The sequence below is a fragment of the Ruditapes philippinarum genome, unplaced genomic scaffold (genome assembly GCF_026571515.1).
Source record: "Ruditapes philippinarum isolate M1 unplaced genomic scaffold, ASM2657151v2 ctg1302_1_1_1_1, whole genome shotgun sequence".
In the NCBI taxonomy this organism is placed as follows: Eukaryota; Metazoa; Mollusca; class Bivalvia; order Venerida; family Veneridae; genus Ruditapes; species Ruditapes philippinarum.
The window spans coordinates 46736-63319 of NW_026860081.1; the positions used below are offsets into that span (position 1 = coordinate 46736).

Consider the following 16584-nt stretch of genomic DNA (forward strand, 5'->3'; position numbering starts at 1 on the left):
ACGGCTGATCCGCTAGCCACTAATGCTGTAAATCCATTGTTTGGGTTTCGGTAATGCCTTTATAAGATTTTTACCTTACCAGAGGTTCCAATCCTCAGCAGAAAGTGGTTTTATGATTTTAAATCATTGGTTGACATTGTTGTGCAATATAAATTAAAATAACTGTGTAATCTCCAAGTATGTACAAAGTATGACATTTTTTTGGAGCAATGTAAATATTCAAAGATTAGATTTTCCATAATAAGTGGTTTGAAATTTGAAATTCAGGGGAAAAAACGATTTGATGATAATGATATAGTTAAAGCTAAATATTGCAATGGAAAATCATGGAGAAGATGATTTTGTGAAATAAAAAGGTAACAGATATGATCGGCTGAAATTCCATACTATTTTTGTATGTTTTTCGTTACTTCAAGTTTTGTAAGTTTTTCGTTACAAGTTGTTGTAAAGAATTGATGTGAAAATACTTAATTGACTATTTACCTATTTCTCATCAGATAAAAGGAGTTTATTTTGAAAAGCAATTGCATCTATTATTTGAAAGTTTGTGTTGCATGGGAAAATTAGTAGTGTGTTACCATGCACCAATTTAGGCCTGAATTATTATAAATTACATAGTGGCTTCAAATTACTGAACACCCTTAGGCAATGAAGTGGATTTAATTTTTTTACCGTTTGTGTAATTTTGCTAAATGGGAAAATGTGTGAGACACGTTTTCCTTAAATAGGCTTACATAGCTTTACAATGACATACTTGACAAGGCTGTATTAAACTACTGAAATTAAAATGTTTGAAATTTGTATATAAATTTTTTAAGGTTATTACATATTGATGTATTGATATTGATGTAAACTAAAAAAAAATGGAAGTGAAGTGTTCATTGGACGTGACATAATGAAGTTTTAAGAAGGCCTTGGTATCCCGTAACTCCTCATACTTACAATAAGGGAAGACGTTTATAATAATAAGTTTTAAAATGAAGGAAACATGTCAGCTGCATGTTATAATGTGTACAGTTGTCAACAGTTCTCGAAATAAATAATCCCGCATTTACATCAAGGAAATTATAATATCTGAATTTTTGGATTATAATATAACGCATTTACACCTTGTACGAATTGTATTGGGAGGAGAGGGAGACAAAAAATGACAGCAGGAAGTGGGCTGGTGTATGAAACAATGGTGTTGAAGTAAAGGTGCATTAGAACTTAATGTTAAAGGTGAATTTTCCGTCCATTTTATTCTGTGATATAAAATATTTCCAAATATGGATTTTGATGAAGACGATGAAGTGTTTTTATCCAATGAGATTGAAGCAGAATTAGAGAAAGACTTGTGGTCGTCTCCGTTAATGAATTATAGTTCACCATTTGATGATTATAAGGATTTATATGCAGATATAGATACGCCAAAATCTCGTCATAGCTCCAGTCGATTGCCAGTGCCAGTTGATATAGGTAGGTATTTTTGCTACATACTTAAATTCACCATGCAGAGTAAATAAAATATGACAGAGAATTTATATGAGAAAATGTAGATTTTTGATTCTTTTATAGAGCAAGCCTTAAGTTGTCAGTTTATTCTTTCTTGTATCATAGTTTGGGAACCTTTCTGTTGAAAATGTGTCTGAGTTAAATCGAATACATATACATGCACAGTGCGTTAACTGGAGTGCAGGTATTAGTTACCTGCACTCCAGAGCAAGCCCATTGATTGGCTCATTTTTACTGGGGTTTACTTATTGTGACGGAAAAGAAAGGGAAAGCGATAGAAATATCATATTCAGATGCTCGTTCATTGGTTACTTTTTTCTGGGGATTCACAGGGAACATGTTTTTATGTTTGACTATGATACAAATGAGAAAGAACATCAAAATACTCAGCAATCTGATTAATACTCAAATACTACAAATGAGATAGCCTTCAGTGTTTTGATGCTCTTTCTATTATCCTTTTGACTTTACATTCAGAAATTAGGGCAAAGCTTTGTGTTCTTAATTTGAGGCAGAAAGTATTGCAGTTTATCAAGAATTCACTTCAGTGAAGGGAGGGGTCAATAGTCATTCTCCAGTGTTAGGTCTGATGTTGGTGCTAACAAAAGTCGATTATATTTTTAGTATGATTTGTGGAAATATTACCTAACCTCCTTCAAAACATCCAGCTAAAAAGCCAAAACGTCAACTATGTGACAACACATGACTAATGCTTAGTTCCGTTGGTAGTCTGTTCCAAAAATGGCATCAATGAAAAAATATATTTTTAGGCGAAGTACCCAACCTGTTGTTGTTTTGATGCCATTTCATTATGTGAACAGATCAAACATTGATTTGTATCTTAACAACTTGTTATCATGTTACTTTTTTGATAGAAAATGTGAGAAAAGAGGAGAAAGGTGTTAATTCTGCATTCATGTTATTATTACACATCATGATATGGGCCTGGCTGACAAAACCAAACCTTCTTTCTGTGTTAATTTAGGTGCTGATATATCCTATACAAAGTAACTGCATTAAAATTGTAAACATCTTTACAGATATTGTTTCATGCATTAAAGCAGCATCCCTCCAGATTCATACTAAGTTTCATGAAAATTTTGAAAATGCATTAAAAAGTAAAATTGCGAAGTGAAGAAAGAAAGTAATTTACTCACTGCCAATGGCTCTTACAATCCATGTAACTTACCAAAAAGAGGTCAAAATATGCAAAAATACCCCTTACTGCTTTAGTAACCCTGTAGAAATACCATATGATGATATATACTTCAAAATCAGTCATTAATCTTACAAAATATGTCAATTATTGCTTGAATCTTGATTCTTTTTACTTTTCAAAAAATCATAGAGTTTGATTTTCTTGAAATATTTTGGCATAGGCTCTGGAGGTATGCAGCTTTAAAATTGTATCTTTTTTGTTCTTACCACGTATCAATGCAAAGGATAAGGGGTATTCTCTTAGAAAAATGCTGTTTCATTTTCTTACATTATTTCTTGTATTTTAATAGCATAAAAATTTGTTTGTCATGGAAAATTGTATCATTAAATTTTGTTATAGACTTTATAGACTTAAAAAGTGAAAGAAAATGATTCAAGAATGCATTTACTGCTGTGCTTTTAGTTCATTCAATAAGGCGTATCCTAATTAGGTTATTAAGTAAGATTGAAACTTTGATTGTTTGGCAAGTTTAAGGCACTTACAGCTCTAAGGTAGACCTACCACCACCTTTAGGACATAAAACACTTTTGTTTGATACCTTATCTGGAAAAATTAATTGCTGTTTTATTATGTCATTTAAACTGGTATTTGAAAATAACGAGTTTTTTTTTTTTTTGGTTTTTGGATTAAATACGTTTTCTGAATGAAATAACTTTCTGTAAAAGAATATAATTGTTTAGGTTTTTATGCTAAATGACAAATTGTAAAAGTAATAAGATTTTGGGAAAGACCAATTAAAATCTAATTTGTTGTGACTTACAACATTTCAACAACATTTTCTTTGCCCCAATTCTGTATTTTTAGCTCGACTATTCGATAAGAATAAGTAGAGCTATTGCAGTCACCCGAGCGTCGGCGTCGGCGTAACCACTTATGTTAAAGTTTTTGTAATAGTTCAAATATTTTCAAAGTCCATTGACATATGGCTTTGAAACTTTGCACACTTGTTCACCATCATGAGCCCAACCTGTAGACAGGAGGAGGTAACTCTATCAAGCATTTTGACAGAATTATGCCCCTTTTTCGACTTAGAATTTACGTTAAAGTTTTTGTAATAGTTCAAATATTTTCAAAGTCCATTGACATATGGCTTTGAAACTTTGCACACTTGTTCACCATCATGAGCCCAACCTGTAGACAGGAGGAGGTAACTCTATCAAGCATTTTGACAGAATTATGCCCCTTTTTCGACTTAGAATTTACGTTAAAGTTTTTGTAATAGTTCAAATATTTTCAAAGTCCATTGACATATGGCTTTGAAACTTTGCACACTTGTTCACCATCATGACCCCAACCTGTAGACAGGAGGAGGTAACTCTATCAAGCATTTTGACAGAATTATGCCCCTTATTCGACTTAGAATTTACGTTAAAGTTTTTGTAATAGTTCAAATATTTTCAAAGTCCATTGACATATGGCTTTGAAACTTTGCACACTTGTTCACCATCATGAGCCCAACCTGTAAACAGGAGGAGGTAACTGTATCAAGCATTTTTTTTACTATCAAGCACTAAGAATAGTCAAGCGTTGCTGTCCTTCCGACAGCTCTTGTTTTTTTGTTTACAATGGAAAAAATAATTATGCTTCAAAACATAATAAAAACCAATGACAGGTTTTATAAGAGCAAATAATTTTAGTCAATAATCAGATAAAATTGTTTGACATCTAGTAAGCCTTAAAACAATAGCTAAATAGATAATGGTAGTATATTCAGATTACAAATAAGGTCATGGGTCATAATCACTTTATCATATGATATCGGGCACAAAAAACTTTTTTTGGTAATTTCTGAACTCCTTATGTAGGGGACTTTGGCGCTGTTCACTGATAAATTAAGGACATTTTTTAAGTATCTGGACCTATGGTTACATGTTCCTAGATTTAACAACTTTTATACTAAGGTGGCCATTGGATTAATATTTGAGCCGCGTCACGACAAAACCAACATAATGGGTTTGCGACCAGCATGGATCCAGACCAGCCTGCGCATCGGCACAGTCTGATCAGGATCCATGCTGTTCGCTATCAGTTTCTCTACTTTGTTATAGAGTTTGTAAGCGAACAGCATGGATCCTGATCAGACTGCGCGGATGCGCAGGCTGGTCTGGATCCATGCTGGTCGCAAACCCATTATGTTGGTTTTGTCGTGACACGGCTCATTTTGTGATAGTATTACTGAATGCTATGAGATGGTTCAATTCAAATCTTTTACAGTCATTGACTATATCAACAGTCGCATTCATGTATAAAATAAGTATTACAGGCTGCTGAAGGTAATAGGATGAAACGTTCCCTCCAAGACAAGTAACATCTCGATTGACGTCATGGTATAATGGTTGAACTTTTTGTTTTATCACCCTCATTAGGATATGATAATTTATTTATTATCAATATTCCAGATTGACATTTCAAACAATACTAATAACAAAAACATGGCACCTGTTTTGCCAAGTGGTGACATTTCAGATTGTTACCTACGTAAGCTCTGACATATAAAACTATATTAATTAAATCGTTTGAAGTACAAATAGTTATGTTTGACATCATTGGTGACTTTTGCTCATGTATATAGATAAATTATGTTATGAGTGGTCTTACCCTCTGACAAGGTTCTATACTGTTGGCATACTTATTTTGATTTTTAGCTTGACTATTTGAAGAATAGGTAGAGCTATTGTACTGAACCTGGTGTTGATGTCAGTGGTACTGTCATGCTTTGGTTAAGTTAAGTTTTGTGTTCAAGTTGGTTTCTCCAAGGGAATGGGTGGAAACTTCACTTATCTTGGTCTTTGTGATTATCTAATAAGTTGGGCATTATTAGGTCCCGTAACAGAAATTAAGTGCACGTTGGATTGTTGAATGTTTGTAAAAGGTGAAGAAAAAAAAAGCAAACTATTTGAGAACTTATTGAGAAATGTCAAACACGTGGATATATATCGTAAAAGGTTTTGTTTCCTTTGATTCTTAATGACAGAAGCTGGTACTTCTTGTGTCCCAACTGATTTATGTACCTTCTCATTTTGTATGATAGGCCGCGTAAGGGCCTGGCTGTAGAAAGTAAACTACCATTCGTTGGAGACTACAATTATGATTGAAGTTTACATAGAAACAAACTTAGTAACCAGTTGATGACTGTGTTTTAGGTTCAAAATATTATCCTTTCTTCTCTTACTGGTTTGAATTCCACATGGGATACATGTTGAATTTAGTCAATGAATTTTGTTGGTATTGCTCTAAATTACCCACTTGTAGTTACATGGAGCAGTGACTGTGATTTACATCCACTGCACTGGCTCCCTTTAACCCTAACTTGCCCCAAAGAAGCAAATAACAAAGTTGGTAAATTTTATTTGCCATACACTTGATATATTGAGGTTTGTATAGTTGTATAAAAATATATAAACATCATTGATTGATTAAAAGTTGGCACAATATCTAGTTCAGGTGATAGATCTTGTAACTGAATTAACCTTGGAAGTCAACCAGAAGTGATTGAATAACCGTCACAATTAACTTATATAGCAGTAGGGGAGGTAATATAATGGATATAGTCCGTTGAAACATTTATGCAGTATGTTTTCAGTTAACTCCCATATTATTCGACACTTGAAATTTGACATAAAGACGTTTTTATATCTGTTTTATAAAGTGTTTTACATGGTAAATGAAAAGGTTATTTAACAATGAAGCTTTAACCCATTGTGAATCATGAAAGGTTTTATTAATGAACAAGTTGGCATTGTAGGTTGTTTACTGCTAAAGAATTTACGCATTAAATCAATTACTTCAGTTATATGAAATATCGAAATGATTTCTATTAGATGTAAAGCAATCAAAAGGTCTTATTATTGTTAAACTTGATAAAGGAAGGTCAAGAAGGGAAGGTAATATGGTGAAGGTGTCAATGAATTAAAACCTCTAGATGTTTGGTCTGCAAGTTTAGCTCAGTACGTAGTTAGAGAATTGGATTTGTAATCTAGGTGCAGCTGGTTTGATCCTCGAGCATTGACCTCTGTTAAGTCCATAATCTACACCTCTAATAATAAACTACTTCATTTTAAATAAACATCAAACAAATTCAAATTTGAAACATGGCATGTCCATTAAACTAAATTTTTTGGAAGGCATATGAAACATTATATGCCATGTTTGGTAATAATAGACTAACTCTGAAACTAATAATATTTGGGGTTTTCCCAGCTAATCTGTAGGTACAAACATACTTTTACAACACTTTTACAGTTACAACTTTGAAAAATAAGCGCAACAGATTGACTTATCTCTTGTGATTGGTAGTGCACCATGAAGCTATAATGGTATAAATTTGTATGTACCTACAGATTTGCTTGGAAAATCCACATTTGCTGAGTTCCGTATAACATTAATAATATCTGTCATATTTTGCGGTTCGGATAGGAATATCCGTCCGAGGTGACCCGCCCATTGGGCGGTAACGAGGCTTGTCGAGTTACCGCCCATGGGCGGGTCACCGAGGGACGGATATTCCGATCCGAACCGCAAACATATGTCAGATATTTTTTCTTGCATGTTCTACCATATTCCATTATATTTTAAATTCTTTATCTTTATTTTCAATGAAAATTTATATCATTACAACCGTAACTACTTTCATTCAACAGCGTATGAATTACAAAATCATTCATAACGGTAAAATGACGTCATCTTTATCGTGCCATTGTACAGCACGCGACTCATCTGGAACCCCCCATGCCAGATGAAATTTCCGGCATGGGTAAAAGTAACGGAAACGCCAGTCTGATATGCAAGAAATATTAACTCTGACCATGCAAAATATCTTCAAATGGACTTGTCCAACTTTCAGTCTGGTCTAAACCATTAACCATATTGAGAGAAAATTTCAAAATATGTACTGACTGGATAGAAAACAGTGCAGACCATGATCAGACAGTATAGATGTGCTGGTTAATCTTTGTATGTACTAGTCACATGGGTAGAATCAGCTGACACTAGCAGACTTAGGGTAAATAAAATAGTTCTGTTAAGATCTCTGACTTAGAATCACTTGCCAATCAAAGATAATAAGAATGAATAGTGTCAGGGACTTTTGTTAGAAAAAGCTTTCATGCTAGGTTATGGAATGTCCAAGGTTCTACTCAAGCACCTGAAATAATTCACAAACGGGCATCTAAAGTCTTATTCCATGAGCAGGAAAGCTGAAAAGTCACCATAATTATGACCCTTATTTAAAATAAAGTAAATCTGAGCATTAATAGATTTCTCTCTGTCTATATGTCCATGAAGTTATGCTGGTGTTGTATGTTACTCTGGTGATGCTAGTCATCATGCATTTATCATGTTAAGTTACTTTACATTTTTACTGCATCTTGGAAGGTTTTAGCTTTAACCTCCATGGTGACAGATGCAATAAAGGCAGGCATAAACCACTTGTCTAAATCTTAGCTGGGCTGAACATGTTATCTGTCATTTTATATTTTTCAACAATCATTGAACCCAACTACCTGAAACAGGCCACAAGGATATTGTACAAATTAAAAAGCTTATGATTTTCAGTGTCACAAATAAGCTTTGAAAATCAATGGACCTTGCAGACAATCAGTATCATTATTGTTTTAAATATTATTACAGTGTAACACTAGAATAGTTCATGTCTATATGCAAAAATAATGGACTGGATATCAATTCCCATTCTATTGTTACCACCTTATGACAGGGGGCCCTGTTTAAGGGGAGACAATAATGTAAACAAAAATAAGAGGGGATGGAGTTCTCTTTCTTCCTTTTGTAACTATCAGTTACCTGTTTTTATTGGCGTATCAGAATTCAAGGAATGAAAGATTTCATTATTTATTTTTGCAGATTAAGTTCAAATTGGGCGTATTGATATACACAGCTTTGCCCTTTCCATATTGCTGTATTTATGTTGAATTTTTGTTAGTGTACAATGACACCCTGTTTAAATTTCCGTTCTTTTTTTATGGTCGGACTTTGAACTTTTGCCAAATGCGATTAATACCTGTTCAATACAGCTGAATATGGCTGAATAATTTCCGAATTAGCAATAGTTAAAGGCAGTGATAAGAGGAATGTAAAATGTCTTTAAAAATACATTACTCATTTTTTTATTTGTAAGACATGACAAGTATGGTTTGGAGGAAGGGAAATGTTGGTAAGCAGTGATTCTTTTTTTACTTTTTAAATTTTTTTAGTTCAAGAATTGTTGAAAATGTTTAATGGGAACTTATATTATCATCATTTATTGATTTGTTTTGAAAATTTTGTTTTGATGATTCATCATGTGTAAGACTGTAGATTTTTTTCCACAGGTTGTAGAAGATTAAATGTAGTGATAGATGTTAATATTCCAGAGATTATAGATTATAGTCATTACAGGCTCCATTGATGATATTTAACCTTTAACCTCATAGAACAGAAACTGATTAGTGTCTGCCACCAGTATAACACCAGGCCAGCCTGCACATCAGTGCTGCACAGGCTATTAATTGTTGCATGTTTTTAATGTGTGACTCAGGGCACCATGTAAATATAGCTGACTGACAGGAAGCCCCAGATAATTTCATTAACAAAACATAACTGTCAAATTACATACCACTCATGCCTTGTTTCTTCATACCGAAAACAAATTACAAAACATGGCCATATACAGTGTACTGTTTTACAAGAATAGCCCTTATGCACCTTTTCCATGCATTAAGCCCTCAGACTTTATTAAATCCTTAGCCTTGAGGGCTTGTACTTTACATATGTGTTCCTTCAGCTTCTGCAGAAGTAAATGCACAGAAGAATAAAGAAGATGCTTATGGTGATGCATGAAAAAAGGTGCATTTTACCTCTATTGTAAGGAAGAAATTAAAATAGAATATTGGTGCTACAGTGTTGGAGCAGTACCTCTAGACGCTTGCAGAAATCATGATCACAAAGTAGAAAAATATCGCTTTTTTAGCTGATTCTTACTTTTTCCATTCATAATAGTATATAAATCGGTGTGAACAGATGAATTAGACTTCTAAAAATGCATTTCATCAGGTGAAAGGATGAGATTTTAGCATTTAATTATTTCTAGCGCCTTGCCTTGTCCGGTATATACCGGAATATGGTATTTAGAGTGGTGCTCCAACAATTTTTAGTCTCATTCATTGGTATATATGTATAGAGAGCAGGTTGGATGATCAACTTGATGAAGGAATTTGATAATGTTAACTACAATATACTGATAAACCAGTGACATGTAAAACAGAATGTTTCTATAAATGTATACAGGTAGAAAGAACTGTATTTATGATGAGGTGTGAAAACTGGAAAAAATTTGGAGTTAAAATAATTGGAACATTGAGCTAATGTGTAAATAAGTGCATAACTGGTAGCCAAGATGATTAATCTTCAAGTTATACAAAAGCATATCAAATAAAACATACACCCATTGATATCTCTGTAAGCTGTAATAATTATACACAAGTGCCTTATCAGAAGTTGGGTGCACCAAATTGAAAATGTAGTGGTTGACAGAAATAGTAAAGTATGCCTGGTGTAATAAAGCCAAGGACATCAGTTAAGGAAGTTTATTATCCAATACATATTGTGCTATCCATGATTTGACAATAGTTTTTTAAGCTTATCAAAATAATTAATATGAATGACAGCTTTGTAATAGTAAAAGAGTATAACCACATGACTGTGTGAATAGATATTTATAGAAATTTACTAACACTGTGACATATTAGTATTAGTCAATTCTAAAAATAACTGATTTAACTGTGATCTTGGCATCCTTAAATATAATCTGGAAAGTCTACAATTCCCCTAGAAATCCTGTATATATATATTTGTTCCTAAAGGTAAGACAGACTGTAATGATAACTGGTACCAGGTGAGCAATAGTAAAATGATGCTGCACTTGTAATTTGTGGGCAAACATCTGTTCTACCAAACTCTGAGTCAGCTGTTCACACACATCCTTAACTCATGATGATATTCGTGCTCTACATTCTCATTACACAGTTTACAATTCCTCTAAAACCAGTCGTGCAAACCTGGAAGGGGGGAAAAATGGCCCAGGTATATTGCAGACATGATTATCATAGATCAGAGGCAAAAAAGAAAAAGAAAGAAACATATACACAAACTTAAGTACAGAGTATAAATATATGATGATGTATATTATATAAATTGAAATTTTGTTAAAAAATAACCATTGTTAGAAGTTAATAGTTGAGAATGAACTTAAGTCAAAAAAATGTTTCTTCTTTTTTTATAACTTCTAAATTTTAATTGATAGTCTGAGTGAGCTTCATATAATATGATTATAGCTCTGATTTAGCCACTCTTCCAAATGCTGCAGAACCCCCTTACCTCCTGGAACCAAAAATAGACTGGCCATGATTAGACTACCAATAAGACCAGGCTCTCTACTGTTGGAAGCTTTGATATTGAAATCCCTTAAAACTTAAATTGGACTGTTCCAATTTCAAGGCTGGGCTAAATCCATTGCACGTTAAGGGTATGGTACAGTTTCAAATTTAAAACAGAAATTGTGCAAGCTAGCTGGGGTAAAGGTTTATACAAAGGGGGGAAAAATCACAAAATAGTCCTAACACTGTATCAGTGAGATCATGACAGAGATTATTTGCATGCTGCTAGTAATCAGGGTTGATAGAAGCTTGTCTTGTAAAGTTCATTCATGAGCAGATAAGTACCAGAGGAGAAATGCTCTAGCACATGCATGTATGTTTACCTAGGGTGCTTCAACTTGTCACAGTATAGCCAGGATACTTCTGGAATTAATTAAGCCTTTTCAACAGTGAATGATTCTTCTTAAATGCTTTTTTTTTCATGGAGTATTTAACCTGGAAGTTCACTTTATCATTTTGAGGGTTCTCTCTGAAGTTGTGTTTAATGATTTCCAGTGAACAGAAATCTCTTTGTTTAGAGATCAGCATGTATTTCTGGAGTTTGTGCCTAGAAGGAAAATAGCTTGTTCTTTAAAAAACATGTAGGATTTACTCTGTTGTGTTTTTTCTTGAAGTGATGTAGTGTTGTTGAAATTTGGAATATAGTTGTACTCATCATTGTATTGATGAGAAATGGTGACTTAGATATGTGGAATTTAAATGATTGAAAGTAATCATGAGTGTGTTATGATAGATGAGTCTTTGAGAGAGCTTGCATAAGAGAAGAGTGTGTTTTGTCTGTGAATTTTTTAAGGTGAGGAAACTTTAAAAAAACAAGATGTGACTTGTCAGCAATGTAGTGTGCTATATGCTTATGTAAAAATGGCATCAATCAAAGAAAAAATCATCAAAAAGTACAGATCTATTGTAGCATCTACAGGTGTAAAGAGAAATGGTCATGGTAAGTTTATATTACCCTCATCTCTGTTGGTCAGTAGCCAGTCAGGGTCAAGGACACGGAGAACTTGAATACCCGAAGAACTTGAATATGTATGACAATCTTGCTGACCAAACTGGTCCTAGAAGTTCAAAGATTCTACCAAAACACATATAAATGTATTTAGACCTGAATCAGTTCACTTAAGGACACAATATAGAGTCTTTATCCACCTACCAAGACTGCTCAGTGATTGTTAAAGACCCATTAGTATCATAATTATGCTTCCACACTCACTCTCTCCCCAATCCTACCCCCAATCCTCCCACACCATTCCACTGACTGAGCTGCTGAAGGTCATGAAGGCTTTCTGTCTATTTCCTTGATCATGTTTGTAAGTAAAATGTATCTAATCAATCGCAATTCAAATTGTTAAAAATATCTGGAGTTTTGGTCTAAATAAATTAAAAATTCTAAGACATATTTGTTTCTAAATTGAAAAATGAGAAAACTAGATATTTTCATATGTTGACATTTCTGTATGGTTCGCTGGATAAATGATAAATTTTGTACTTAACCTCTCTCATTATACTTACTACACTGCCATGCATTGTTTTCAACCTGAAATTTTAACATGAATGCAATGTGCATGTATTTTTACCGGAAATTCAGAAGAAAATATGCAAGAATAGCAATGTTTGCAGAGTATTTAAAATGAAACCATGTGCCAACAATTTGGAAACTTTTGTAGTAAAATATTTCTTTATGACATAAGCTAGGGTAATTGGGATAGTATCTCTTGCAAGGAGATCTAATTGTTAAGACTGAGTGCCTTAGGGATAAAGTAATATGGATGGTTTTAGTTACCTGTTATTATTACAACTATCAAACTGGTGTTAACATTTTCAGCCATACCCTCTGGCTGTTTACTTTACTGTCTGCACATTGATTAACTCTTACCAAACTAAATATCTTTAATAGAGTTGTCCTTTAAATAGAGTTGTCCCTCTATCAATTTGGACAAACTCATAAATTTTTAGGGAATTTTTCAAAATAAGAAATGACAAGTGGGTGCTCAGTGAGTACCATCCTGTTAGCTTAATAGGTAGAGCGTTGGACTGTGAATATGGCAATCTGGGTTGGATTCCCAAACAGTGCAGGTCACTTTGTTTTAATTGATCATGAAATCCTATCTACGATAATTCGAATTCCCCTTTGTTTGAGATTTTTAAAAATTTTTTGGAAGAAAACCTTTGGGTAAATGCTTGACAGTCTCCCCAAAATGTGGGGGCCCAAAAAACTTGCTCGGGAAAATTTTAAAGGGCTTACGGTGTGATCTGGAGTAAAAACTACCAACACCACCCCCACCAAGAACTGACTGCATAAATAGTGAACAGTAGAGACCATGATCAAATGGCACAGATCCCATGGAAAGATTCAGTTCAAATTGACCTTCACCCTAACAGATTAGTGTAATTGACTTGTGCATACTTACAGTAACTATATATGATACAGTGAAGTCAGGTTAGATTCAATGAGCTTTAGGCTTGCATAGGCTTTTTATTGCCACCCAGCATGAAATGTATTTTCTCTATGAAATTTCAAAGTACCTAGTTCCTTTTAGAAGTTCAACTAGACTAGAGAATAAGGTTTCTTTTGATAATAAGACTGGCTGCATTCTTTCTGTGCTGTGGTTAGCAGTTTCTTTAGAATATCTACAATATTACCCTGTGTGGTTGAGATTTTTAAAATGTTGGTTTTCAGGCACATTATTGTAAACAGTGTGCATATTAAACATTAAAAAGGCTCATAAATGCTTTAGCAGTTGCAGCAGCTTTTTCCTCTTTGTTCAACCAGGTTCTATTTTTAAATTCATACAGTCCTTGTGCAATTTAATTTTGTAAAGCAGAAATAAGACACCACAAAGAGATTGTTTGAATATTTCACTGCTTGGATAACAGCCCATGTAGTGGTTTTTGTTGTTAAGTCTTTTTAATGACAATTGATTAATTGATAATGAAAATCAAAAATCTTTGCACATTTAATGGGTCCAAAAAAGTTTGAGTTAAAATCAAATATTTTTATAACAAAGATTTTAATCTAAACTTTCTCTATTTTCCCAGTGTATTTGTAATTGACAGGTTGGGGGGGGGGGGGTTATTATGTATTATTATTAAGTATTGATGAATTGATGCAATACTGTTCTAACTGGACAATTTGTTAGAACAAATTACTCTAGTGTAGTAATGATCCCCCAATTTAAGTTGGTGTAAAACTGTCCTTCCACCTGTCAAAATTGTATAATTTATACAAATTTGTCTGGCTGTTTAACTAAAACCTGGTCTTTTCTGTTGTTGTTTACCAACACTAAAAACACACTAAAAACACTAAGGGGTTAGAGATGGTTAATTGACTTGGATGGAAACTTGATCATTGTAGTTTATTTATACTTGAAAGCTTATATGTTGTAGTGGGAGAATACTGATTTTGAGAAGGGTGTCAAGTTGCTATAAAGATGAGAATAAATGTTTGAATTGTTGTGCATTTGCATAATATTCTGCATTTTTTTTGCAGGATTAGAAAAGATTATTTTTGGATGTTGAGATAAACATGTGTTGATAATCCTTGATATGCTGACAGTGGTTTCGATAAAATTGTTGTGATTGTTAAGCTGAAAGGGAAAAAAGTAAAAAATTTTCAAATTTTGATATAAATGTTTGGTTATAAATTTTTGAAAATTAAAAAATTTTTAAAAACTTTGATATTATTTTTGTGTAAAAAGGTTTTGAGTCACATAGAAAAGGCAAGTATGACTGTATTTGGATGTTATATATTTTGCTCAAATCAGCACTTTTAAAATTTATAAGTTCAATGGAAAATATCAGAAGAGCAGTGGTAATGAAATGGGTCAACATAGGTTTGGTAAAGAAGTCTTGAAAAATGCAATAAATTAGAATTGTTATTGACGTGGATGTATGACAGAACATTGAGAAAATTATTCCTTGAGCTAAATTTACTTCCTGTATTTACTTCCTGCATGTTAATAGTTTTGTGAGAACTATGTTATTGTGTCTCATAAGAGTCTTTTCAATACAAATAAAAACACATGGGGTCCAAGGTTATAAATTATTTTTTTCTAAGCTCAAACTCCTATTTCAGAAATTTGATTGGTCAGAAATAAGCATAGAACACATATAGAGACCAATGAAAATCCCGAGATTCAAGATAGAACTTAGGAAAATTAAATTTTGGCTGGGAAGTGATAGCATTTTACATTATTAGTCCCCTACCGGTTTAACCGGAGGGGACTTTAGGTTTACCCTCCGTCCGTCTGTCCGTCTGTCTGTCTGTCCGTCTGTCTGTCCGTCTGTCTGTCTGTCTGTCAGTCTGTCAGTCCGTCAGTCCTTCCGTCCACAAAACTGGATCCCGCGATAACGCAAAAAGTACTGAAAATATTTTTATGAAACTTGATATATGGATAGATGGCAGTATGGAGATTATGCACGTCTTTTTTTTTTCTTCCTATGTTGAAAATTCTGGTTGCTATGGCAACAAATAGTCTGAAAATATGGCAAATTTAACACATAAACTGGATCCAGTGATAACTCAAAAAGTACTGAAAATATTTTTATGAAACTTGAAATATGGGTAGATGGCAGTCTGGAGATTATGCACATCTTTTTATTTTCTTCCTATGTTGAAAATTCTGGTTGCTATGGCAACAAATAGCCTGAATTTCAAGATTTCTGATTTAAATTTTTCAGCTTTTTCACTATATGTTCTTTATTTCTTAAGGTGTTTTACTTCAAACTTTAAATATAAGTTCCTGGTCATCAACCACATCATATGTGACAAGGTTTATAACTCTAGCACAAAAAATATTAATATTACCTCCCTTGAACTTAGATTTTTTAGGGGAAAAAATGTTGTCTTTTTTAAATAACTTCTTTATTTCCTAATGTATCTACTTCAAACTTCATATATATGTTTCTTATTATCACTCGACATTTTTGAGAAGGTTAAATACTCTAGCAAGACTATTTCCAGAATTATGTCCCCCTTGAACTTAGATTTTTTTCGAGAAACTGGTATTTTCACTCCAACTTCTTCATTCCTTATAGGATTTACTTTAAAATCCCACATCGTAATAATATGACAAGGTTGTATAAACATAATTTCCTTACTAAGCATGGAAACTTAACACATTACTGTGATATAAACAAACTTATTTTATTATGTTTTGTGGTCGATATTTTCAAATACAGACTTCATCCTCAAATGAACGTCCGTCTGTCCGTCTGTCTGTCTGTCTGTCCGTCTGTCTGTCCGTCTGTCTGTCTGTCTGTCTGTCAGTCTGTCAGTCCGTCAGTCCGTCCGTCCACAAAACTGGATCCCGCGATAACGCAAAAAGTACTGAAAATATTTTTATGAAACTTGATATATGGATAGATGGCAGTATGGAGATTATGCACGTCTTTTTTTTTTCTTCCTATGTTGAAAATTCTGGTTGCTATGGCAACAAATAG

The 16584-nt window shown here is 33.4% G+C and overlaps 1 protein-coding gene across 1 annotated transcript in view; it reads left to right on the forward strand.

The window, feature by feature from the left end:
* LOC132758784 (CLIP-associating protein 1-like) overlaps positions 1–16584 on the forward strand; it is a 140320-nt gene that overhangs the window by 42283 nt on the left and 81453 nt on the right. The window contains exon 9 of the mRNA XM_060750481.1: positions 1257–1458. Coding sequence (XP_060606464.1) covers positions 1257–1458 — 202 coding nt within the window. The remainder of the gene's footprint in view (positions 1–1256; positions 1459–16584) is intronic.